We start from the raw sequence: 26,967 nt of genomic DNA, 5'->3' as shown, positions 1-26,967 counted from the left end.
CGGAGGGTCGCCGGTGGCGACGCGGCGGTGGACCGAGGGAACGGACGCGTTCGCCCATACCGCCGCCTCACACACACAGGCGGAGGGGTCGCCCCCCCCCCGCCCGGCAGGGGGTCCTGAGGGGCAACCGAGGGCGGTGCCAACAAGCCGGCTCAAATGTATCTGTCCAGGGCATCAGCGTTTGCCATTTTTGGCGAGCAGAATTGGGTTGGGGGATTATATGGGTAGGAGGATGGTGAACTCTTAACTGTAACATATTTCTAAATATCCAAATTCCTCTGGAGTCCTGACCCCACCTGAAAAACGGACACACATACACACACACACACACACACACGCACTTGCACACAAGCACAATCAGGTGCACTCGCACAGAAATGTCTTTTTCGGTGGGCTTCAAGAGGAATTATTTTGATGGTAGTGTGTATTTTTTTCACAATGTGAACTTGAGTGTAATATTAAGAGCCATTGTCAGTTCTACTTTTGATGGTGAGCCCAATTTGTCGCAAAAATATCATCCCCTGTCTAGTCTGAAGTGTTGACTATAAATGGTGTCTTTTGTTTCCCCTGTTTTCATTTCGACAGACCTCTGCCTTGCAGGAAGGCGTTCGTAGCTTTGACGTTAGTCATTTCACAACATACTGCCTGTCTCTCAGCCCCTTCCCCCGAGCAGAAATATATAACACCACGAAGCGGCAAGGGCACCACACGGCCAGGTAAACAGATAGATCAGTATATTAGAGAAACTGAGAAGAACTTTCTTCCAATTTATGACAAAAGCAAGATGAGAATCGCTCAAACTTCAGAATTCCCAATTATATACGGTAAGTCCATACCTGATTATATCAGACCATTGAATTATTTGAATGTCTCATTATTCCAAATGCAGGGAGAACAATTAAAAACATGTCAAACGATCAACCTTATTGAAATGACATATACAGGAAGCATATATCTATCTATAATATGCAAGTGCATGTGCCCACCAGAGATGTTTGCACCAGCATTGCACTAGCTACACCAATTTCTTCGGAACTTAATTGTAAATTGCAACCCTAAGTAAACAAGCCAAAGAGCAAAAATAAATGTTCTGGTGTTTTTGCTACATCGAGTACATAGACCAGCGCTACTCAACTCCACGTCCTGTGGGCCGCAGTGTCTGCAGGCATTTGCCCCTACCGTGCGCTACACCACTTGATTTCACTAATTATTGTACCTGCTCGGTTCAGGCTAATTTGTGAAATCAGGTGGTGCAGCGCAAGGTTGAAGCAAACGCATGCAGACACTGCGGCCCACAGGACGTGGAGTTGAGTCACGTTGCCATAGATTAACGGCTGCATGGCTAAAACAATATTAGTGGGAAGAAGCTGGTCAAGGCCACTGACAGTTAGCTTAGCTTTAGATGGACTAAACCAATGTTGAGGACTGGAGGGGGGGAGGGTTGTGATACTAATTTTGCACTGGCTCAAATTTAAGGGTTTCCGTTCACCCAAACGGTTAATTGGCAGAGCAGACCCTGTGGTGGTAGCGGCTCTGGATGAAATGAAGGGGTTGCATCTGTAACGTATTTCCCAAAGAGTGCGGAGAGAAAAGAAACACTCGCGGCTACAACACACAGGCAAGGCAGGCTTTGCCAAATCAAAATGTGTTTTTTTTTTTATTCAAAGCATAACATGGCAGTTTGCTTTCATAGTTTTTTTCCCTTTTTTTCCTTTTTTTTTTTTTAGAAAAATAGAACATAATGATCATACAGCTTTAATTTGACAGATGTTATGTGGAAGCAAAACATTGGAACAATAACCAGAGATGATTAAACAATTATTCACATTTTTGTTTTAGGAAAAAAAAAATATATTTGAACAAATATTCTGTTTACCAGTGCTGCCAGTGTTAAGGTGGAGTGAATTCTGCAGTGGGGGATCTGATTGGAAGGAGCTGTCAGATGCTGGAAGAACAGAACATTTACATTTGTGCATGTTATATATTTATAGATGTGCACACGTGTATGTTCGTTTTACTGGGATACATCCCATTTATTAATTTATTAAGTCCTTCTAATTTCATACTGTAACAAAGCATTGAATCCACTCCAGAACATAAATGACTGAAAGTTATTGCAAAATCGCATGTAAGCTAATTGCACTCTGACCACAGTTTTGAAAAGGGAATTTGCATCTTAGGTTTTTTACATGTGCACAGCTGTAACTCTCGCTGACAGTAGTTATTTAACCTTCATCTGAAAGTGCAGGGAGCAGAGCACTGAACCTGAGCCTTGTCTTTATCACCAACAGTACCTCAATACTATACAGTCCTCTCAATACTATTCTATATGTCTTCTGTGGTCTTCATGTGCCACCTTCTTTTTCTTTCACGTTTATTTATGTTTTTTTCAATAAACATGTTTGTATACCTTTTCATTTAAATTTTAGATTAGTACCACTGTGTGCTGTACAGTAATCTCCCACGACCAGTCACTTCCCTGTGAATTCCCCCTTTGTATAGGTACCCAGACCGAGCCAATGCAGTGCCGGTGCTATGACCTGGGGGTGGATGTGGGGACAGGGGCCTTAGGTGATTTCATCTGCCCCGAGGTGCCAGTTCTTTGGGCCTGCCTTCTTTGACAATTTGCAAAAAAACAACAACAACAATAACAGAATGATGAAGTTACATACATGTTCTGTCACATAACGCTACCAATGTATGGCATTTCATGTTTTAACACAGGGTGTATAACTTGTTTACACATTACAGCCTGCCTAATAATAACGGCCAATGGTTCAGTCCCAGCTAATGGACTTGGATACATTTTTCAAGTAGCAAGGTCAAATTCAAATAGGCGTCAAATAGCAGGACATTAAATGTTTTAACAAGCAGATTCTGGAAAAAGTGGAAGGGGCATAGTTAACTGGTATAGTTCCTTTTTATCTTTATCTGATGTTTACATCTAACTTACCCGAGGGAAGGGAGTAACAAGCTAGCTAAAGTAATGATCCAGTTTATTTTCATTAAAGGGACTTTTATTTTCATTGCGCAGGGCTTTCTTTGTATTTGTTCTTTTTGGTGATATGATTTTTGATCACTTAATTAATGCTACAACGTATACGTAGGTTATGTGCAGTTAGCCCACGAATATGTGAAGGAATACAATACAGCTGGTCAAAGATTGGTTGAAGCTACAAAGCAGGTGGACTGAATTCTACTGCAATCACAGTACATCAGAAACAAATCTTTAGATTTAATATTTTTAAAGGCACATCAGAAGAGGAGCTAAATTTAGAACTGAAAACATTACATTAAAATGGAGAAACATCCATCGCACTGCATTCAAACTAAATGTTCCTCTGAATAGCGAAAATATATTGAACCTTTTATTTTCCAAAAAGCTGTAATTTACAAGATCATTATTTCATTTCCAGTGCATGGGGCCATCACAGCTTACTCTCCAGCACGGCCGGCAGCTCCACCACCACCTTGCCGAGGTTTTTACCTGCGTACATGTGGTCGACGGCGCGGAAAACCGACTCCAGCCCCACAAACCTCCCTTCCGGAGTCATCTCCCCCAAGTCCACCTCGCACACCAGCTCCCCGCCCTTGCACATCCGCAGCATGTCCGCCATGGCCTCCCCGTAGTCCGACAGGAAGTGCGGCAGGAAGAAGCCACGCACGCTGGCCGACCTCTGCAGGAGTTTGACGGGCAGAGCGCCGGCTTTCACCGGCAGGAGTCCGGAGGCCGTCTGGTAGCCCGAGATGAATCCGATGACGATGAGCCGGCCCTTCTGCGCCAGGCTGTCCACGACGGCGTCGAACACGCCGCCCCCCACCGACTCGTAGACCACGTCCAGCCCGCCGGGGCACTCCCGCCTCAGAACCTCCCGGAGGTCCTCGCTCTTGTAGTTGACGGGCCGGTCGCAGCCCAGGCTCTTCAGGAAGCCCGCCTTCTCGTCCGAGGAGCACGTGCCCAGCACGCGGCACCCGGCCTTCTTGGCGAACTGGACGGCGAACTGGCCGGTGCCCCCGGCCGCGGCGGTCACCATGACGGTCTCGCCCCGCGCCAGGTCGCCCAGCTTCTTCAGGGCGATGTAGGCCGTGGCGCCGCTCACCAGGAGCGTCAGGAAGCGGGGCTCGGCCGCCGGCACGCGCACGATGCTTTTGGCCGGCGCCACCGTGTACTCTGCGAAAGACCCGCCACTGAAGTAGGCCACGGCGTCGCCCACGGCGAATCGGGCGCTGGCGGTGAGGCCCAGGCCCACCACCTCGCCCACGCCCTCGAACCCCGCGTCGAAAGGCGGCCTGACCGAGGTGTCGTAGCGGCCGGCCGAGTAATTGATATCAGACGCGTTGATGCCGACGAACCTAAAGGGGCGGGAGAAGGGGAAAGGCTCAAATGAATCCGGTCGAAATACACACTTAACACACGCAGGAGGGACACGTGATCACAGAACGTTTAAAAAGCAGTGACACCGCATGTAACTGAAAGCTTGACTGCTAAAAAGCTGGAAAATAAAAAAATAAAAAATCAGAAACTGACATGTATTATTGTTTATGAAATTATACATCTTGACATGCAAATTGATGGAAACATTTGTGATGCCATCGTGAATTAAACACATTCCAAGCAATTTGGATAATTATGTGTTTACCGTAGGCTGCATGAATACTCTTGTTCAAAAACAAGCTCTTCAAAACATCAGAGTAAAAAACTCAAATAGTTGCGATCACCAGGCATTATCTGCACAAAATCTCAGCACTCAGACAATTCAGAGAGAGTTCACTTTTGATTCCCATTCTCATTGAAGATATTTGATGAAATTGACAGAAAGAGGTCGCATCGAAAAACAAAAATCACTGAGTGAAAACACTTAAGTATAAAATACACTTCTTAATCAGGCATGTTTTCCTCCTAGAGAGGTCCCTGAAAGATGATTTCACCTAAGCTGTTATGCTGGATAAAAATATAAGTATTGAATCATTTATAAATAAAAAATAAATCTGCCTCCCAGAATTCGTGCAGTGACTCATCTCTGTGCATGACATATACACACAGCTCAAATTAGTAAAATGACAGCCAGTTTTCAATATAATTAAAATACTGCAATTAAGCCAGTCAGATTTTCAGAGGATTAATGCTCGCTAAATTTTTTTTTTTATATAATTAAAATATGTGGACATATTTTAGTATTCCACTTTATCTCTGAACACTTGTTTAAAACAGTTATATCGTTATTACCAATCAGGTCAACAAAAACTTTAAGTGGTTTTCTAGAATTAAATAAGAAATGAGTGAGAGAAAATGCATCAGTATATGAAAGCATCCCCAAAAAGGTTTCATATTTTTAAAAATACAAAGCTTTCATATATGGCGTAGCATATAATGTGTATTTTTATTGTGTATTTCTGCTGTGTTTTATAAAATACAATGTCATTATTGCATATGAAATGCATATAGCTATTTTGTGTGCAAATCACACAAAAATCATTCCAAGCAAATAGGTGTCCTGCTATCCCTAGGCAGGTGTGACAACCTGGAATCTGTCAAAAAATAAAAAAAATATTTAAAAAAGACATTCACCCACGTACACTGTGCTATACACACAGTGACAAAGGCATGGCAAACACCTTTACTACCACCATTACTGTATAAAAAACATAGGACCTTCTTAATGAACTCGCAATGTATTGTACTTGTGCATACGAGTCTAGAAGTTGTATCTACTGTATAAATGCATTTGGAAATTCATTTCTTAAGGAACATATAACTATCCTGCTAAAAATTGCATTGAAGAATAATAAAACTTCTATTGGCATACCATCATTGCGTAATTATGCAAATAGCCCCCTTTAATCGTTACCTTCACTTATTTCGCAAGGCAGCAACGCAGCCTGTCCGCCAGTGTATGGACTGTTCATTGTTAATGAAAGTTGCGTGCGTAATACTCGCATTTAAGAATCAGATTGGCGTTAACCTGTAACGACTTCTTAAAATGTAGGTGAACATTCTCTTTCAATAGCAAGCCAGGGCTTAAAGAGTATATACAAGACTTGGGGACATGCTCAGTTCGATGGGCCGCTCTGAAGTTTATCTATATGAGTTTGCCTCAAGATGACCTAGAAATCTCTGATTAAGAAACACTGGCAAACACAAGTTGATTGTAAGTCAGAGCAGCCGTATTTGACGTTTCAATACCATGAATAGGGTGTTTATAAAACTTTAAAGTAGAAAATAAACTACGTGACTAATCCAAAACACGGCACAGCCTGTAGACTAAATTCAACGCGACGAACTAAACACAGGGGAATTGGATAAAAAAAAACGTAAGAAAAAAAACTAAAAACCTTGCCACGTATATTAGGCTATCTACCAATACCCAAAGATATACCCCAAAAACAGTTATCCTATTTGCTATTGTAAAATCGTTGATAAATGTGTAAAAGAGAGTAACATTGAGACACGATAGGTGTTTGATACATTATAGTTGTAGTCATATAGACGGTGACTTTGTTAAGATGTCATGCTGGCTTCTTTAAACGCGCTGCAATCCCACCCACTGGGTTCAAACAACAAAAAGATTAACAAAGTAAAATAATAGGCCAACGCAACGTGATAGAGGTTGGCTAATAGGCACAAGGTTACTTTGAATGCAGAATAGAAAATAACCGAGCTGGAATGGCAGTCTTTGCTAAGTCGAATAACGGGAAGCCTTCCCTTTATTTGGTGATACGTGTAACACTTTATTAATAAGAATTTTCACTGCACATGTATTACCATATCAATTATTCAAGCACAGAAATTAACGTAAGCGTTCCACACTATATTTCAAAGATGATTTGATGCTAATTATAGGGAAATACAAAATCAATGCCGTTTAGAACTAAAAAATGCAGAAATGTAAAAAACGCCCACATACACCATGAACTCCCAAAAGGTGAAATAAAGGTTACACCAGTTTTTACATGTTGCGCGTTGTAACGCGACCACGAGGTTAGATTTCATTCGTTTTAATTACAACAACCATTTAATCCGTTAATTCTTAAATAAAGCGGATTTACATTTAGTCGCACTAATTTTATGGTAATTTATAATCCTTCAAAATTTTTGGAAGACATCTTATCTTATTAAAATGTACACAGGAATGGGAGAGCACGTCATTGCGTTCAAACGTTCCCATAATTGCTGAAGCCTAAATATTTAGCCATAATTAGCTTCGCTCCAATGTAGTAGTATTAGTAGCAGTAATGGCAATTATCATTATTAGTATTATTATTATTATTATTGTTATCATTATAACTTCCAAAGCATTGTCATTGACGCTACGCATTTGTGAATACCTTTTCTTACCTTTTCTTAGCTTTTTGATCAGTGACAGGCTGCTGTTAAAGCAGAATATTGCATAAAGGACGTAAACAGGTTACAACACTCAAATTGTGTAGGTTACTTATGAGATGGATAAACTATGTCAAAGGAATTGATTATCATAATAAGTTGTTCGCAAATTCCTAAACGGATGTAAAGTAGGCAATGTAAGCAGAATTTCAGGCTACCATTCTGGAAAAGTCAATCATTAATCTCTTGAAACAATGACCATTTTACCACACCTTTGACATTCATCGTGACAATAAGCCCGCAAGCTCAGGTGCATTACATGATAGCTGATGACAATTACTTTGTTTATAAAAAATAATAAAAACTATATCATGAAATGCCCTAACGCAATGTTAATTAACCCAGTATGTGTATGATATTACTGCAGCCCGTATGCAAAGCAGAGTAATTTCTCAACATCTTTGTGCCTCTGCCAGTCCCCCTGTTCTGTGTAGCTACTTTCTGAATGCAGGTTTGTGACGTAAGTAAGACAGGGAGCGAAATACAGAGATAGATTGACAGACAGATGTTGGGGCGGAATTTAGGAATCTTTCCGCACTATTTGCTCCCTCCAAAACCCATTCTGCATAAAGGATAGGTTTGATTACCACAATCAATAAGTCGTGACTGTGCCTGCACTAAAAGAGGTAAGGAGCTAATTTAGAAATCAGCAATGCCATCTAACCATATACAACTGCTATATTATAGTTTCAGCTAGCATGTGCATACATTAGCCTACAATGTTTTTATTTTTTATTTTTTTATCAGCAGCATTTCACATTCTGAATATTCATTTTTTATATGCTAAAGAAAGTGTTAGCGACAATGTTCTTTTTAACACATACACACACGCGCGCGCGCGCGGACGCAGACACACACTCACTCACTCACTCACACACACACACACACACACACACACTTTGTATAGATCGGTGGTACGTACACAGTTGGCTATTCGAAAGCAGCACTTACCGATTTCTAATGAGCAAGTCCGCATCACCCGGAGTCGGCACTGGAACAATTTGCAAGGAAACAGCTTCCTTGAAATTTTGGCTGAGCTTCGTCACGACCAGCTTTTTCATGGAGCTAGGTATCGAGGAACCTTTAAAATCCATGAAGTGGGTGGAGTAGGAGAGGTCTATTATGGAACGGCGTGGGACGGAAACAAAATGCGATCTGAACACAGCGTTTGTCACACCGCGTCCCCCGCCGAGTGTTAGAAACACCTTCCTACTGTTCACGGCTAAGAGAGTAGTGGACATGGCAAGAGGGGGTGAAAAGAGACAAAGTTCACGGACACTCGTCGTGCATTGGTTATATTTTGCTGGCTCTTGTAACCTAGGCTAACTTAAAGATGTGTTTAAACGGAAATATAGTTTCTCGTGATCAGTAGCCTACTGACGGAAACGTAAGCTATTGTGTAAATACGATTATTTTATGTGTGTATTGGCAATACACGAGTAAAGAAGGCTACAGTACACAACCTTAACAGCGGGTTTGCTCTGCGGAGTCCCTCCCTTTCCTGTGCGAAGTGTTCACTTCCTAGTAAGGTGAAACAAATCAATCTGTAGTTTCCAACATCCTTCAAAAAAGGGTGGATATGGGACTCCACAAATGCAAGAGGAAGTATTTTTCTTGGTTTAGAAGGTTACACTTTCAAAGTACAACCACACAGTTTATACATTTTGTTTTGTACATGCCCACAGTTAAAACACAAAACGCGCCCTTACACACGCAAACAGTTCCGCGCTGCTTCTATGGTGATCTATGGATTACAGACCAATCCCAACACATTTGTGAGCGAGCAGCCTTTTTGACCGGACAATTCAAAGTAGCTTAGTGTGTGAGTAGGGTAAATGCATGGCAACAAATATTGGTCAAAATACTGAAAATATAGTATTTAAGTAGCTAGTCTGACAGCACAATTCTGAAAAAGGACGGAGGGCATATCACAAACCTTAAAATTAACTAAATAGTTATTAACACTGCCTGATGAAATGAACTCCTCATCTGGATTTGACATTTGGACTTGGATGCAATTTCATAAAAGAAAATACCCCCCAAAAAATTTTTCTCAATCATATTTGTCCATAGAATACAATTATTAATATTATTATTGTTGTTGTTATTATTATTATTATTATTTTATTGTCGTTATGAATAGTATTGTTATTATTAAAATCATTAAAATAATAATAACAACAAAGGCTATAGATCATTATATGGACGGGTTGTAAGCAACTCTGACGTTTCCAAGAACCGTTTTCCACATCAGTGATCCAAGCCTTTCTTTGTCAAGTCGTTCAGTTAAGGAGAAAAAAAGACAATTAAAAAGATTGACAGGTAGGCTTTACTGTCAGGGTGACGCTAGCAGCAAGGGGAGGAGTAAACGTGGAGCAGGAACAGCAACTCGATGTGTCTGTCTATCAGTTGAGACTGTCTGAAAACGCTTCTGGATCCCGAGTGTGCGTTACACTTTTCGCCAAGTAGACGAGACCCCGGTCCACTCCCTGGAGTTTAAGCGAAGAGAAATTAGTTCATGTCGATATCTGGGCGAGAGGGTATGTGAGCGCATTGTTTGTTTTCTCTCAGTTGCAGGCGTCGCACCACATCAAGCGCCCGCCTGCGCTCAGATCAGCGGCGAAAATTATTTTTATGACTATACTCGGAGCTACCCCACTCGCGGGAGGGGAGAGAGAAACTATTCACTGACGGCGAGGCTTCTAGAGGTGGCGTAGTGACTAACTGACATTAACCATCGAAATGCCTAAATAATCTGTTTTCTCTTCCTTTTTTCCTTTCGATTTCAGAGCTGCACGCTTAAGGAGCATTGGTACGGAAATACAATTGAAAAGGTGTTCGATTGCTCTGGACCTGTTATCGTTCTTAAAAAAATATTCTGGGAGAAGACGCTGCAAAGTACCAACGAATGATCGTGATCTTTCCAATGGAAGCTGGGGGAGTAACTGAAACTCAGCCTTGATGCTTGCCTCTCTTTTCTGCCATAAACTGATGTGCGGAGATGGTCCATAATGAACATGCGAGGAGTTGGCGAAATTCATACGTCGTAACGATATCACAGGGACTTTTCCTTTATTTTTTATTTTATTTTTATTTTACCAGTAGGTAAAATTACAAAGGGACAAATTAAGCTTTGTTATTTCTTCGCGAGACTTCAGTTCACTTGGAGACGTGAAACAACTGCATCACGAAAAGGAGCCCCATAAAAACGAATAAAAAGCACTTGAAGAAACATTCAGAAAATCAATATTCTCCACCCTGTTGTTTTCCCACACTTGATTGACCTTTATTTTGATTCCTGCATGAAAAGTCCAGTGGAAAGTCAAGGGAAGCAGTATGCCGCGGAGAAAGCAACAAGAACCGAGGCGATCTGCAGGTAAACCGAGCAAAGACATTTCGCGTAGCCTGTTTAATATTCGCAAGAAAAACCATTATACGACTGGATGTTTTAATCACATATGTGAATACTATTTCCTGCCATATGATTTAGAAAGGTAGTCATAGACACCGGGCGTATCAGACGTGTAAGAAATAAAATAGCCTTTTGTTGGAATATATGTATTCTATTTCAAAATAATACTGTAGATACCGAAAAACTGAAAAACTTGGTGAATTTTATTGACATTTTTAACCAATTTATACTCTAAACCATAACCTATGTTTCAAACGTTAAATGTATTGATATCGTTCGTTATTTACAATTTAATAAGGAGCTGAAATGCACGTGCGTTTGCATATTGGGCGCTGTAAATGCATATTTAACATAAGTATAATCTAACGTTCAGTTAACTGAACAAATTAAATGCAACATCAGGAAAGGGGGCATTTGGGTTCATCGCAGTGTTAAATAGAGAGTTAAAATAAATCATTGTATTAGAAAGAGAGAGGGGGAAAAAAACTAAGCAAAAACTGGCAGGGGCTGGATTTCTGTTTTATTAGAGGATTGCCATCCTTGATTTGATGCGTGATTGATCGCCTGTCATGTGGCGGCCTTTGATCTATTCATCCCTGATAAACATCAATAAATCACTCACCATGGAAACACACATGCTCTTGACAGCTGTAGCCGCTCAAAGGACAACTTTTTCCCGTCGTCTAAAAAAAGAGAGGTGGAAAAAAAGTTTTAAGAATATCCTTATCGAACAATCAAAGAGAGAGATAGAGAGATTGGCCGTTAATGGGGAGACGTGTAAGGATAAAGGAAGTGCCTACATTTCAATACTTAGAGGTAGGTTCAGTGGACTGCCTACCACCTAAATTGTGCATTTTCAGATTTGGGATAGGCCTATGTATTTGCAAGCATATCAAATTTTCTGTCTTCATGAATTGTGCATAGTTTTGCAAATATGTAAAAAGAAAAAATGAATTTGGTGTGTGCTCACTTCAAGACAGTGATTTCCAACATTGATAATCAGTCATTGCATTTAGACAAACAAGGTTGAGGTCTAGTGATTTGGACTCAAGGTTTTTTTTTTTTACGCTCAACAAATGTAAATGACTGACAAGGATTTCTACCTCTTCACTAATGAGGTTCTCTCTTTGAAGTTAGGCCTTAACAACTGCAGTGAACAAAAGACAGTTGTAGAATTTTAAACAGATTTTGAAATATGAGGTGCAAAGCAGGCTAAACAGGAGTCCAGGCGCAGGATTCTTTGAACTCTGCGGGCTTGTAATTTTTAATACTCACTGACCAAGGACTGCAAAGTGAGCTGGGGTGGAATATACAGCATTATATATTCTACAGCATTATTCTATAGCATTATCTTGTTTTAACATTCTGTAAACTGTCGCCTACATACTTGCACGCACATCCACTTGCGCATATACACACACGCAAACGCACACGCACTCACACAAACACACACACGCATGTACATACGCAATTTGAAAACATGGGATGATACTTTTGTGGTCTAAAAATGTTTTTTGCTAATTTTAACGGAAGTTGAGGGCATTGCGGTGCATGATAACACATTCTGCCCCCCCCCCCCCCAGCAGAAAAAAAAACAAACCGTCAAGGCGACTTTTGCCCCCCCACCCCGAACCCCCCCAACCCCGTCAATATTGATTTAATTGTCTCTCTTTTGACAGGCATATTCTTCATCTGCTTTAATGGTCAATCAAATGTTGGCAGACGCTGCTTTGCCATTCTTTCCCCAACACGACATTTGGCATTCTTTATCAAAACACTGCAGTAAGCAACGTCTGAAAAGGGCCCACGGACTGCCTCTGTCAGCCTTTAAAGATCAAAAAACAAAACCGGGGGAACGTCGTTGAGCTCCAGAGTCGGTATACGAGCAGGTGAAATGGCGAGGGAGTTAAAAGAAGGGGTGGGGGGGGGGGGAATAAAAAAACTGATGACATTTAGGGAGGGGATGAACCAGAAAATACGAGTCGCGCAGGACAAATCACGGTGCCACCCCCATCAAAACAAGAGAAGGGGACTTTAGAGCTTGAGCGTGTGTTTATGGAGGGGTAGTAGAGCTGAGTTAACTTCCCTCACTGATGGTTGCTCCTCTGAACATTGCACACAGTTGACTGGTGTTTTTTATCTTCAGTTATGCACCCGTGCCTTTCTCAACATGGACGTCACTTCACTTTTACTCAGCTCGTGTTTATAGTTGGCCGACGTCTACGCGGTGCCATTTCATCACCCTACGTCGTGCTTGTTTGCGTTTCGTTCTCACCGTTACTCCAAACACACCCCTCAAACTGAATATTTTGTCTCTGGGGTGGTTAAAGCGATGCGAACGCCCCGGTTCTTGGTGCGGTGCGAGTGTGTTGGCGCGTTTGTGTTGTGTGTCTGTCTCCGGGTTGCGTGCTCGGCCGAGGGAAGACTGGACTGATTCGGAGTAGATTGTCAGTCGCTCAATTATGATGAGGACTCAGAAGGCAAGACAAAAAAAAAAAAAAATCATATTAGCGCTAATCCTAGCTCTGCAGCGCCAGTCATCGGAGAGAACGGCCCCTTCCTGGCGGAGAGGCTTCTTAATTATCAGAGAAAAAGGTAAAGTCGTTTTGCTGGCTTCATTAGGAAGGCCCTAATTATCTGTAAACCTGATGGATTCGTGACAGGCCTAACGATTAATGCTGACAAATTCAGTAAGGTGTCAAGTTCACAGCTGCTTTGATGTAATCAAGTTGATATTATACAGTCCCCGTTGCCTGTAGTGGAGTATTAACTCAATTTGCTGTTGCAGGTGACAAATGGACTTTGCTACCTGACTAATCATGTCACAGAGACAATGCTGCTTAATGACCTCAGTAATCCTTTGCTTTTAACGGTGCAGAAAAGGCCCAGACCTACAGAATAAAATCAGCTGAGACGTCACATATTATCCGCCCTGCTTTCCACGGCATTTTGTGTGTGTGTGTGTGTGTGTGTATTTGTATGTGTGTGTGTGCCCCTGCATGTGTGTTTGTGTAAATGTGTGTTTGTGTGTGTGTCCGTGTGTATATGTGTGCGTGTGTGCACCCGCACGTGTGTGTGTGTGTTTTGTACTTTAATACAATTGAATATGTTAGTTTCAATTTCTGTTGTAGTCTTGACATTGATGCAGTGCTTCATTGTCTTTTTTTAAACAATATATTTTACTAAAATCACAGCAATGCATTATCAAAATGTTCATGCATTTTAGAAAATGAAGTAAATGGCCCAGAAACGGTTTTGATAGATATCATTTTACGGAATAGGCCCGATGATTTTACCTTCTAGATTAGCTTTACATGACACTGAGTGTAACTGTATAAGAACAAGGTATGGTTTTAACTTTTAAGACTATTAAACACATTCGAGACATCAAAATCGATTTCCTCCATTGATTTTTATTAATCAAGTGGGGAAAAATCATTCGTTTGGAGTTGTAAACTACACTGACGACCCCAAATCCAATGCTTTACATCCCCAGGGTAGCTACGATTACAAAAGCGACCTTTGAGTCGGTTTGTTGGTGATTCTGCTATATGATACCCTCAACTGTAAATAATTGGCGAGCATGGATTTATATATAAAACCTTTAATTAATCGCCAGCAAAGGAACTGCGCATAAGTGAGGTTTTCGTTGGTTTTTCTTTCCTGTAGAAATGAGCAATTGTAAATAGTACAGTTTAGTTGCATTTTGAGTGTGTGTGTGTGTGTAGGCCTGTTGAGCTGGAGATCAGTTTCTTTTTAACATTTGATCTTTCAGGCTCTGACAAAGTTACAGTTTGATGTTTTTGAAATCGATTAGTCAACAGTACATATTGATGGAACATTGTATGACACAAAGCTAGGAACAGTGTAGCTATTATTATTATTTTATTAGTTGTATTATTATTATTATTATAAAATCAGGCACAGAATGTACGGCAAGAATAGCTTTGCTTTGAAACTGCATGTTAAAATAGACACGTTTGGGTAGTTGTGGAATGCCCAGCAGGGCCTGTAGGTCGTTGTGCTATTAACCAGCACCTCTCCTGCTTTGCGTTTTTTTTCTCTCATAGCCGTTTTCACCAGAGTGAGGTGGAGCAGTTGGGTATTTTAATTTCCTTTTCATATGGCATCAGAAATGTGCTGGCTTAGCATTCAGTCAGATAATAAGAAGAGAAGAGGGAAGCATTTTTGCGAGGAGAACACGCGGCCGTGGGCTCGTGAGATCAGACGATCCCACAAATTGCGTCGAGCCAGAGCCGTTAGCAAATTGAAGCGTTCCCAGTCTCCTGGCCTACTGAGGGTCCCTGTGAGCAGCACTCAACGGCTGCATTCGCACCACGCAGTCGCCGTTTAGCCGCACGCTCACGTCCAACACAGAACACACGTATCCTCTGTTCCCACAGTTTGCTTTTAAAAAAATATTTAACCGCTCCTGATATGTTTAAACATTTTACATTTTAATGAGATGTTCATTATTGTTATGCGCTAGTTTTTTATAATCCAGTCGGATAATAACATTAGCTGAGAAATAAGAGCGCCCTTATTTCTTTCAGAGAGCCCTCTCTTCGGTCGGTGGATATGCTAATGGCGGCACTTGTATCATTAACAGGTGACATTGATTTGTTTAGTCGATAGTAAGGTTTGTTCTCGTAGTGTAAAACTAATAGCTGAATTTGCATTTGGGAATTGTGCCAGTCGTCTATCGGAAATCAAAGAACAGACATGCACCTCTCCCCCTAATCCGCGTCCCCTACCCTCTGCACTAACGCGGGGGACAAATGAAGAACGTACGGAGGCCTGGAGAAAGGAAGACCTGAATGAAAATAGGCGCTCGCTTTTTTTGTCCCTCGCAGGTCCACACGCGGAGAGCCGTTCCCTAGTGGAACTGTACTTGTGCAGCGTTATAGTGAAAAATATCTCTGGCTTAGATGTGGGGCTTATTTGATCAAGGCAGCTTCCAACCTCGTAAAAAGCAGCTTCTGCTCTCCTCACGGTGACATTGGCCAGCTCCTCACACACACACACACACGCACACATACACAGACACACACGTATGTTCTCAGGCACACTGATGTACTGTACGCACGTTCGTTCGGTGGCTCGTCTCTTTGTTTCAACGTTTAGCAGATGCTCTTTTCCAGAGGGGCTAACACAGATTACATTATTTTCTACATACAATCCATTTATACAGCTGAATATTTTTGCTGTAGCAATTCACGTTAAGTACCTTGCTCAAGGGTACAGCAGCAGTTGAGAATCGAGGACGGAACATTTGAGTTACAAGCCCGGTACAAGCCCGTAACCGTTATATCACACTGCCACTCAGATATACACAAATGCACAGACTCTGTCACATTCACACAGAGACACACACACACACACACGCATACACATTCACACGCTTTCATTGACATGCCATTGGGGTGCTTCCCCGCAGATATACACACACAAACCCATACTTACATTCACGCACGCACGCGTGCACGCATACACACACACACACACACACACACACACACACACACACACACACTTTAATAGACATGCCATAGGGGTGCTTCCCCACAGGTATAAACACACAAACACATACGTGCATTCACACACACACACACACACACACATACACACGCAAACACACAAACACACACACACACACTCATTCACACACTTTCACTTTCATAGACGTTATTGGTGTGCTTTCCCGCAGATATACACACACAAACTTATGTACATTCACACACACACACACACACACACACTCACACACTTCCCTGTCTCTTATACATTTTCTGCGTCTGGTCATTCTCTCTAAGCTGCCCCTGGGGCTGCTGCCATCAGTGCAGTAGTATGCCACCATTTCTCAGAACATCACACAGGACAAGCAAACAAACAAATACCAAAAAAGCATTGGGCATGTCACTGTGGGAGGTCAGAGTGTGGGCACTGGAGGATGATGGGAAAAGCATTGTCAGAGTAGCGTGTCCGCATGTGGTGTGTTTTTATATATATATATATATTTTTTTTTCTTTCTTTTATTTCTCCTCTGAACTAGATTTTCCCAACCAGTTTCCCTCAGAATTAGTCTGGGAACGAACACAGATCAAAAACGAGATCCATAAACTGCAGTCTAGCCCCTTCCCCTGACCCCCCCACCCCCCCACCCCGCCCGAACCCAAAAAAAACCCTTTATTGTTTTTCGGTTGTTTTGGAGTTTATTTAAACTCGACTGCTACTGAAAAGTTCAGGAGGGCATCTCAGCGTATTTTCTGGTAATGGAATCCTGAGGTCACGGCGGTCCGAGGCGAGCGGTTCCCTTGTGCCGAGTCAGGGGTTTTTAAGGTCCGACTCGAGGACGAGACCCGGTGTCAGCAGATGACCGCAGAAACGCATATCTGGGCTGCTCTGTTCGCTGTGCGCTGACCTCGGTTTCCACTCCTTTCATATCCCATATCGCCTCCATTTCTTCCCAGTGTAGCAAACTGAATGCATTCGGTTGGTAACCGCCATTCCCTGTTTTTTTTTTTTGCCTTGTTGTCATAAGGAACATTTGACCGTTTCGGTATCTAGATACGTTGCTTTTAATATTTTTGTAAAGACTGATATCTGAAGCACCGGGGGTAGTAGCGTAAACAATAATCCTCGAACGAGAATGTGTAATTTCGCTTTTCTTTCTCAATTATAATAATATTTATAGAAACAGCTGCGCGGAGTTGGAACACGGTTTGAAGACCAAAATCCAACATGCTGCGTTTATGAATAAAATATGAGCAATTACCAAATATTTTGTCTAATAAATCTGCTAATTCCTTCGAAACCTTAAAACGCGTCACTTAATCTATCCGTCAAATGGGTTGGGGGAGACGGAACATGAAACAATAGGCATGCCCTTTGATGTCATTGCACAAACAAACAAGCAATGGCAACAACCGCCGGATGAAGAGCAACACGTACTGGGATCAGAACTTGCTCCTCCTCTTCACGTTGCGTTTTTTTTTACCACGCACCGTCAAAAACTAGTAGGAAAAAAATAAAAGGAAAAAGGGAAGTGGAAAAATAAAAAATAACTTTGGGAAACCTTTTTCACTTGCCCCTTTAAAGAGAGCCATAGGTAGATTATAGGTAGGAAAGGGGTGGGGGTGGGGGTTGGGGGGGGAAGGGAGGCAAAGGGAGGGAGGGACTGTTGGTGGGAAGGATATTAAAACTGACAGATGACCAGGACGAGGGACAAATTCTCTTGCAGCAGCTGTGACTTGAGCCATTATCTTGACAGGTGTCAATTAAGAATTACTGCCTGCCGGAGTCATTTTTCCAGCCCAGCTGTCTTCCCGGCAAAAGAAATAACACTTTACCCTTGTCACTTTGTTAGTTCTTAGCTATAGCCCCCCGAAATGAGCACTGGTGCGCTAATCGATAAGCGGTGTATTAGCAATTATTTTGCCCCTTGATTTATGGAGGGGAGTGACTCCCGACTGCGCCTTTATTAGCCCCTGATTAGATGTGCCCGCGCCCTCTGGTCGCCGGGCGGATGTATGTTCGCTGGGAGGCCGAGGGGGGTTCCAGAACAATCTCCCGCCAGATTCTGCCAGCGCGCTAAGCCTCTTCATCACGGCGCGGCGTTAACGAGACAGCCTTCCCGGGGAGCGAGGCGGGAGGGTGGTGGAGGGCTCAGGCCCTCAGTCACACGCAGACCTGCGGTGTGGAGGTGGGGAGGTGGGGAGGTGTAGCCTGGGGTGGGCGGCGTGGCCGGGCGGCGGTGTTGGGAGGGCGAGAGCGAGGCTCGGCGGGTCAGGGCCGTCTGAAAGGGGATGATGGCGTCGGGCTGGGGTTCGCCGGGACGCCATGCTTGACCTAGCCTCTCTGTCCGGGCTGATGGACCGTTTCAGCGCCTGCTTGAACTTGGTGTGTGTGTATGTGTGTGTGTGTGTGTGTGTGTGTGTGTGTCTGTGTGTCTGTGTCTGTGTCTGTGTCTGTGTCTCTGTCTGTGTCTGTGCGCGTGCGTGCGTGCGTGTGTGTGCATGCCTGTCTGTGAGTGAGTGAGTGAGTGAATGAGTGAATGAGTGAATGAGTGTGCGTGTCTGTGTGTCTGTGTGTGTGTGCGTGTGTGCGTGTCTGCGTGTATGTGTGTGTGTGCGCGTGTGTGTGTGTGTGTGTGTGTGTGTGTGTGTGAATGTACGTATGGGTTTGTGTATGTATGTCTGAGGGGAAGCACGCCAATGGCATGTGCATGAACGTGTGTGTGTGTTTATATCTTATTCTTATACAGTAGTTTATAAAACTTAAAGCAGTTTTCGTTTTCAAAGTCAGATATTATATATACATTTTCATGTCGTACATACTGTAAAAGGCAAAAACAAAGGCAAGTTGGCACATGACGGATTGTTACGTTTGCAGAAATACAGTTTGAGGGTGGTTGTAAGAGTGGCGTGACTTAAAGCTTATAAAGTCGAGGAATAAAGAACAACTGATTCCATGACACAAGAGTCACATCCAAACCAACATGATTCACTTCGCGCTTGAATTACGGCTAATCCGAATGTCAGGTTAAAGGATAAAAATGTCCTTCGAAATCTTACATTGAACATGAAGCTCGACAAAGACAATACACACTTTCGGGCTGTCATACCCGTTCATGGCGCAGGATGGACAAATAGCCTGTCTGGGATGCCAGTGGCTTCCGCACGGCATTCTGGGAGTTTTTGTATCATAATAAAAAGACTCACTTTCACTAGTTTTCTGCTGCCTTTAATTTGTGGGCGGAAAGTGATGGCCTCTTTGTCATGCTATTTGTCTTTCACCCTGGCACAGAACTGTCTGCCAGTTTCCAAGCAGCTTGATATAAGTCCTAACAGTTGGAAGTACATTTGTGCTTTGTCATTCTTTTGGACAAGCTGAAAAAAGTCCCAAACTTTTCCCATCCAAGAATAAGAGAGGGGGGGGGGGTGTTTATTGGAAGGACCAGGCTGATGAAGAATCTTTGAAAATAGTTTGGGGGGAAGAAAACAAATTAATAATAAAATGAAAGCATGGTGAAGAAAGACCAGTATACAGTGCGAGTGAGTCATTGTGACCAGGATTTAACTGATAATGTTTTTAAAAAGGAGTTATTTATTTACTTATTTACAGTGTGGCCGTTGTGGACCTCTTTGCTGGACCACATCATTTGCCCTTTGGACAGACGTCCCTTTTATAAACCGGGCCTTCATACGTTTGAAAGTGGATCGCTCTGGTAATGGGTTGCAGCATTGTTCAGACAGATCATCTAGATGCAGACTTTCCTTGAACTAAAATCCATGAAATTTAGATATTTGGCTGGACATGGTCTTTCTAGATTCTTAACTCGGTTTGACTTTATATAGTTTCTGTCATACATTCTGGACAATTAGACCAGAAAAGGGCATAATTTGCTGCACATGAATATAATTAAACCATGAGTAGGCCTCAGATGGCAGGCTTAAGGGGATTTTAATAAAAAAAATGGAAGAAATAAAAATAAAATGGCCAAAGAAAAAAGAAAAACTATCTTCTCTGTACCTCTTTTTGCTAAACTAGAAGGCATGCTTGGCGTGGGTCTGTTTTATGAAGGTGAGAGGAATTTTCTCTCTTCTGTGTAATGATAACTGCTCTAGTTAGACGAGGGAGTACATATTACATGATAAGCTTTCATTATCCTGTAAAAAATATGGTGTATGCACACACACACTCACACACTCAAATACAAATGAGCCTTTAACTGCTTCCTTCTAAATGTCATTCTTATATTCTTGTGTTTGTATAAATTTATATCAATTCTATAACTCAAATGGTGCGATCAAACTTTACCTGACGGCGCTGTTTCTGTAACTGTACTGTGAGTTATTCCTCTTTCTACCTTTGTTAATGCGGATCAATATCAGCACAATCTTCACATTATGTGGCAGGTACAGTCCAGAATATTTACCTCTCTCTAGAAAACCTTTATTGTTAATATCAGTGCAAATACAGCGCGGGGAGCTGGGGGAGCTGTATCGACGGCAGCCGACACGTTGGCTTCTGTAGCTCGACGTTTGTGTTCGGCGCGCTCCGCATCTGCATGTACTGCAGGTGAGCTGGTATCGACAGACGCTGGAGAATAGCCTGATCGAAGACATGTGGTGCTATCAAACCCGAATCCCGAATGGCTGCCCTTTCATCTCCGCACGCTCTAAGCTCGGTTTCAGAAACGAAGCCTTACTGATGCTCTGCTTTTCGTTTTTTGGCTTGGGCGGTGTCTCTCTCTCTCTCACTCTCTCCCTCGCTCACCCTCGTTCCCTCACTCTCTTTCTGCCCGTCGCCTGGTGAACGATATCAAGTGCCCAGGCCTCCCCAGGCTATTGTCCAGCCTGAACCTCTGCTACGTTCCATGCAAATAATCCCGCCATCGTATCGGCCCTTTTTTGTGTGTGCGCGCGCGCGCGTCAGTTGGAAGTAAAGCAAAACAAAAACGAGATAGGAGGGCGATAGGAGCTAGATGGATCCAGGGATTAAATATTAACTTCATGCGGCTGACTTTAGGCAGTGTTTTGCATCGCACTCATGCTGGGTGAAGCCGATATCGATCGCTGGCCTAGTTGTGTTTGTATCTTTAGGTATTTTGTTGAAATGTTGACCTGGATCAACAGCTTTGTGTCGCAGTGGGGATATGCAGAGAGGTAGCTGTTTTGTACTGGCGGAGGGCTTGCGGTTTGACGAAGGAGCACGTAGTTTTAGGTGCGGTTTGTGTGTGTGTGTGTGTGTGTGTGTGTGTGTGTGAACGTGTGACTGAGAGACGGCGCGATAGAGATAGGGGGCAGGCGGATGTCAGAAAAAGCGTGGAATGCCCCCCTTTTAAACCCGTTCCGGTGTGGAAGCCGGCATTAGCTTATTTTCGGAAGTGGACTACCTGGGAATAGAGATTGGAAAGGTGTTGTTGAGGGTTCACCCGGGTGGCAGCCTTCATGTTTAAGATCTGAGCCTTAAGGGAGGAGAGCTTTCATGCACAATGGTGGTTTGTAAAACATTTATAATTCTGTGACCTGTGCGGCATAATCTCTTAAAAATAGAAGTATAAAAGAGGCTTTGATATGTGGATTTTTTTTATGAAAGTATGTCTTCTGCGTGATTAGAAATGTCTGCCTAGAATCACTGAATGGTAACAAGGCCTTCAGTGTTCTATGAAGAGATCAGGTTTATTTCTGAAGTTTATCCGAAGGAAACATTGTGGCGCCTAATAACATAACCTGCAGCGGTTCTGCGTGTGGCCGGATTTGTGCGTACTCATGCTTTTATGCAAGTTTGTGATCATGTGTTTCCGTTTATGTGTGCATCCATGCTTGCGTTTGCCTATGCTCGTATACTGAGTGCTTTTATGAATGCGTGTGCGTGTGCATCTGTTTCTGCATTAGTGTGTCTGTATGTGTGTGTGTGTATTTACTTGTTTATGTGTGTGTATGCATGTATGTGTCTACTACGTATGCGTGTGTATGCATGTATGTGCGTATGAGTCCATCTGTATGTGTGTGTTTTCCATGCAGTTTAAAGTGTAATCTTCTCCCTTTCACTGCTCTGCTGTAAAGCTGTGACTCACAAGGATGGTAAGAAAGTGCTGCAATTCATCTATTGACAAGATGTGTGTGTGTGTGTGTGTGTGTGTGTGTGTGTGTGTATTTCAGTATGCAAGCGTGTCTGTGTGTGTGTGTGTGCGTGCGTGTGTGTGTGTGTGTGTGTGTGTGTGTGAATAGGAGAGTGCATGTATTTATGTATTTATGTATGTATGTGTGTATGTGTGTCTGTGTGTATTTATGTGTTTGTATTTGAGTGTGTGAATGTGTGTGTATGTCGGTGAGCGAGTGTGTGCGTGTATGTGTATATGCATTCATGTGTGTGTGTATTTGAGTGTGTGAGCATATGTGTATATGTGTGCGCGTGCATGTGTGTGTTGAGTGTGTGCATGTGTGTGTAGTGTGTGTGTGTGTGTGTGTGTATGTGTGTGAGTGTGTGTATATTTGAGTGTGTGTATGTCTGTGTGAGTGTGTATGTGTGCGCATGTGTGCGAGTGTGTGTATATATTTGAGTATGTGTGCGTGTGTGTGTGTTTGTGTGTGAGTGTGTGTCTGTGTGTGTATATTTGAGTATGTGTGTATGTGTGCGCGCGTGTGTGTGTTTGAGTGTGTTTGTATGTCTGTGTGTGAGTGAGAGTGTGTGTGTGTGAGTTTGTGTATATTTCAGTGTGAGTGAGTGAGTGAGTGAGTGTGTGTAGTGTGTGTGTGTGTAGTGTGTGAGTGTGTGTGTGTGTGTGTGTGTGTATAGAGTGCGCTTGGGGTGGGGTTCCGGAGCATCACAAGCCCGCTGTCCTGTGACTGAACACACCCTCTTTACGGCGCGTTGGCGCTAATAAAGGGCGCTTATTAGCGAGGCAGAGAGCGCGGGCCCTGGAGGAGGTCAGCTGTGACTGCCACTCATCACTCACTCGTAATGATACTTTTTCTCCCGCTTTTCCGAGGGATCGGGAGCGCCCGTGCAAATGGAGCGGGGTCATCCAGAGTTCACGACCCCCAGGTGGCGGCTCCTCGTGCCGATCCTCAAGGCCTCCCGGATCCCTGCTTGTTTTCCTTTCTCCCGTCTCTCTCTCTCTCTCTCTCTCCCTCTCATCTGTTTGTCCGCGCAGTTTATCTTTCTCCGGGTAAAATAACTCCACCGAACGCCAGGTTTTTTTTTTCATGATGGAGGGGGACGCTCTCTTAATAGTGATTTAAAGATGCCCAGGCTGTTGTTTTTTTAATTCGGAAAAGTAGTATATTTGCTCTGAAATATGGGGGATGTTCTTTATTGCAGTGCGGTTGTTGGGTCTTATTAAGAATGTGTACTTTAACATATGCATTTTCCTAAAAAACAAGCATAAATTCTTAATGCGAGCGTAGCTATTTAATTTCATAACACACTTTTCCCTGCTCTATATTTTCTCTTCCTGAGGGGTGTTTTTATAGATTTTTTATCGTGTCAGTCTAACAGCTACTGTACAGACGTCCTCTTGTAAGGCTTTTCCTAAACCTTGTCGTTTTTTCTTGACGCGTCACTTAAAAAGGGGAGAGATCGATTAGCTTAAGTTCTTTGATTTTGCTCCCTTTCTTTCCACTTTCTGAACTTGCCTGTCTCAATAGCGATGGCTTGTGAACTCTTCATGCCACAGGGCCCAGTGGACCATCCAGTTCTGTGTGTGTGCGAGTGTGTCTGTGTGTGTGTGTCTAGAAATTTGTAAGTGTGGAAAGAGGAACTGTAACTAGTGTTGTGGCATCCATCAGTTTGCTTTGTCTCCATTTTAGTTGTCACCATATTATTTTACTTAAAAAAAAAGAAGTACTTCCTTAAAGGCATCAGTGCATGTAGATATTCCTGCTCAACCTACAGGATGTGCCTTTGGAGAAATGATATCTGACACAGATGATGCGTTGATGGATGCTTCGGGCGTTGTGTCTCAGATCACCGAAACGCGACCGTTTTCTTTCTGGGAAGAAAGGAAGGTAGGAAATGATTCGGAGAGCTCTGCCTTGGAAAAAAATAACTTCTCGCAGTGCGGTCTAAGCCTTCTGGTTTTTGAGTGGGCAGTGTAGTGGTTGAAGGGGTTGATGGTGCGCCGTGATTGGCCGGCACAGGGTAGATGGCGTCATCGCTTTCAGCAGGGGTGCTCTCATTGGCTCTTCTTCTCAGCAGGCCGGTTCTGGGAACCATCAGCCATCAACATGCGAAATAACGCTCCAATTCACTCCCCCCTGCGCCTCCGACAACCTTTTTACAGACTTTGGGGCACAGTAGGAGAGACAAAGTAAATGATTTGTTATTTTTTGTGTTATCTGTCAATAAGATGCTTTCTCCCTGTTCTCTCTGTGTTTTTTGATACGGCCAGTTGGAGCTGTGAGATCTGACACTCTGGGAAAGTCTGAGGAGGGGAACAATCGGAGGGGAGAAATGTAAAATGCTTCATATTGCGTTCGACCGAAGGGGCGCTTCGGTTAACGGGGGTCCTGCTGGTTTGGCGAGCCGTGTGCCAGTGGTGTAATTTCCTGAAGCCTCCTGACTCGTTTCAGCGAGTTTAAATCACCAGCGCCTGGCTGTGACTAGCACCAGGCCGCTGTGTGTTTGTGTGCCTGTTTGTGCGTGTTTTTGAGTGTGTGTGTGTGTGTGTTTGTGTGTGCCTGTTTGGACGTGTTTGCACTCTCAGAAAAAAAGCTACAAAAACTGCATAAAAAGGTTAAAAACAAAAGCTTGTTGCTGGGGTGGTACCCTGTAGATACATAACATTGTACCCCTTGCCATTGGATTAATAATTAATTGTTTGTAAAATGTTCATACATTTGGGAAACAAAAATGTACCTCCACTGTACCCTTATTTTAGAGTGTGAGTATTTTTGCGTGTTTGTGTGTGTCCTGAGAAACGTGTGTGTGTGTGTGTGTGTGCTCTCCCTGTACCCTGCACAGTGGAATAAGGAAGCTGGCAGTTCAAAAAGAATGTTCATGCAAAACTTGAACCTTCATAAATTGTTCAAAATGTTTATTCATTATTGTTGGTCAAAAGTAATACATTTAAACATCATGGCTTTTATTTTTTTTACTATTATCTTGTACAATTTAGCATATAAAAGCTATTTACCATTTAGTATATTTACTGTCTATGAAAGCTTTTTTTTGAGAGAGAGAGAGAGGGAAAGACTGAGGGGGAGAGAGAGAGATAGAGAGAGAGAGTGAGCGAGAGAGAGAGAGAGAGAGCAAGAGCAATAACTATGTAAGAAACCTAAATCCCTATATAAAGGGCACAGCCTCAGTCCCTGCCAAAAAAGTTGATTTCCTTTTTCAGTGGACTCATACATCAGCAGGCCTCCCAGCTGCACTGTCAGGGCCTGACAGAATGACATGTGTCATTTATCAAAGAGGCCAGCCAGGCCTTGGGAAAGGCGCATGACAAAGCCTGAGAGAGTTCATTCCACACAGTCCCCTCCCACCCCCTCCTTGCCTTGCCTGTTGCCAAAAAAAAGAGGCCTGTAATGTTTTCTGTCTTCCCAACACCAATGCTCTGTTCTTTTTTTTTTTTAACCCCCTGTCCACTGGATCAAAACCTTGCAGCTGTGTTTTCTGTGGGTTAGCCTCGCTGTTTGACACCCCCCCCCCCCCCCACACACACACACACACACATACAAATCCCATCTCTGAATATAATGTATGTATTTTTGTATGCTTTACCCTGCTGTTGTGGAGCTATTATTGCGGTCTGCCTTAGCAAATGTCTACAGTTAGACATGCGGTGAGGATCTATGGCTCTTTAAATGGCGGTGTCTTATCTGCTGCCGTACTGATTCAGGGATCAACAACAACCTTCTACAGTTGGTCTCCAGTTACGGCGGTGATTTGGCGCAATGCGAGCACAGTTCCTGCACTGTTATACGAAAGCCTGTTAAGTGTGCATTTTAGCCTGAGTGCTTTCTGTGCAGCGTATGCACTCACTGAGCACTTTATTAGGTAGACCTGTACACCAGCTTGTTAATGCAAATATTTAATCAGCCAATCATGTGGCAGCAGCTAAATGTATAAAAGCATGTACGTGTGGTCAAGAGGTTCAGCTGTTTTTCAGACCAAATGTCAGAATAGGGAAGGGTATTGACTTTGACCGTGGAATGATTGTTGGTGCCAGACAGGGTGGTTTGAGTGTCTCAGAAATTGCTAATCTCCTGGGGTTTTCACGTAGAACAGTCTCTAGAGTTTGCAGAGAATCCAGAACATCCAGTGAGCAGCAGTTCTGCGGGCAAAAACTCGTTGTTAATGAGAGAGGTCAGAGGAGAAGGGCCAGACCGGTTGAAGCTGAGAGGAAGGTGAAAGTAATGCAAATAACCACGCATTACAACAGTGGTATGCAGAAGAGCATCTCTGAACACAGTGGATAGGCTACAGCAGCAGAAGCCTAGAAGTCTTAAAAAATACCTAATTAAATCCTCACTGAGTGTACATGTCTGCTACATACAGTATGTGGCTACACTAAGGCAATGACCTAAATCTTTGTGCAGGAGGTTTGGACACATAAATATACATATATTGCACATCTATTATGGCAGGACCAATAAGTTACGGGCCCTATTCAAATCGGATAATTAGATCATGACACGATGCTACCGGTGAGACGTTTTGTCCGTAC

At 43.0% G+C, this 26,967-nt stretch overlaps 2 protein-coding genes across 3 annotated transcripts in view; one reads left to right on the top strand and one right to left on the bottom strand.

The window, feature by feature from the left end:
• Positions 1 to 1,619: 1,619 nt before the first annotated feature.
• Positions 1,620 to 8,922, bottom strand: LOC133135697 (prostaglandin reductase 3-like). 2 transcript variants are annotated; one of them, XM_061252895.1, is made up of 3 exons: positions 8,333 to 8,922; positions 7,327 to 7,368; positions 1,620 to 4,353 (listed from the first exon to the last, which is right to left on the bottom strand). In XM_061252895.1, exons 1-3 carry the CDS (start codon positions 8,620 to 8,622, stop codon positions 3,429 to 3,431), a joined length of 1,257 nt encoding a protein of 418 aa, XP_061108879.1. In that variant the 5' UTR covers positions 8,623 to 8,922; the 3' UTR covers positions 1,620 to 3,428. The 2 variants fall into 2 exon arrangements, with proteins under 2 accessions (XP_061108879.1, XP_061108885.1); XM_061252901.1 differs by lacking the exon at positions 7,327 to 7,368.
• Positions 8,923 to 9,781: 859 nt separating this feature from the next.
• The window catches only part of tshz1 (teashirt zinc finger homeobox 1), a 47,374-nt gene continuing 30,188 nt past the window's right edge, over positions 9,782 to 26,967 (top strand). Inside the window, exons 1-2 of the mRNA XM_061244650.1 lie at positions 9,782 to 9,921; positions 10,171 to 10,757. Of these exons, the coding sequence (XP_061100634.1) occupies positions 10,718 to 10,757 (40 nt within the window). The 5' untranslated portion in view covers positions 9,782 to 9,921; positions 10,171 to 10,717. The remainder of the gene's footprint in view (positions 9,922 to 10,170; positions 10,758 to 26,967) is intronic.

The sequence above is a fragment of the Conger conger genome, chromosome 1, assembly GCF_963514075.1.
Source record: "Conger conger chromosome 1, fConCon1.1, whole genome shotgun sequence".
NCBI lineage: Eukaryota > Metazoa > Chordata > Actinopteri > Anguilliformes > Congridae > Conger > Conger conger.
The sequence above is the reverse complement of the archived record's forward strand: the minus strand, read 5'-3'. Positions and strand labels throughout refer to the sequence as shown.

Bases quoted from the DNA above. Each gene is read 5' to 3' on its own strand.
- LOC133135697 (XM_061252895.1), bottom strand. From the start codon at position 8,622: ATGTCCACTACTCTCTTAGCCGTGAACAGTAGGAAGGTGTTTCTAACA. The intron at 7,369-8,332 runs GTAAGTGCTGCT...CTGCTTTAACAG, and splicing joins GACTTGCTCATTAGAAATCG to CAGCCTGTCACTGATCAAAA. The intron at 4,354-7,326 runs GTATTCACAAAT...CCGCCCCTTTAG, and splicing joins CTAAGAAAAGGTAAGAAAAG to GTTCGTCGGCATCAACGCGT.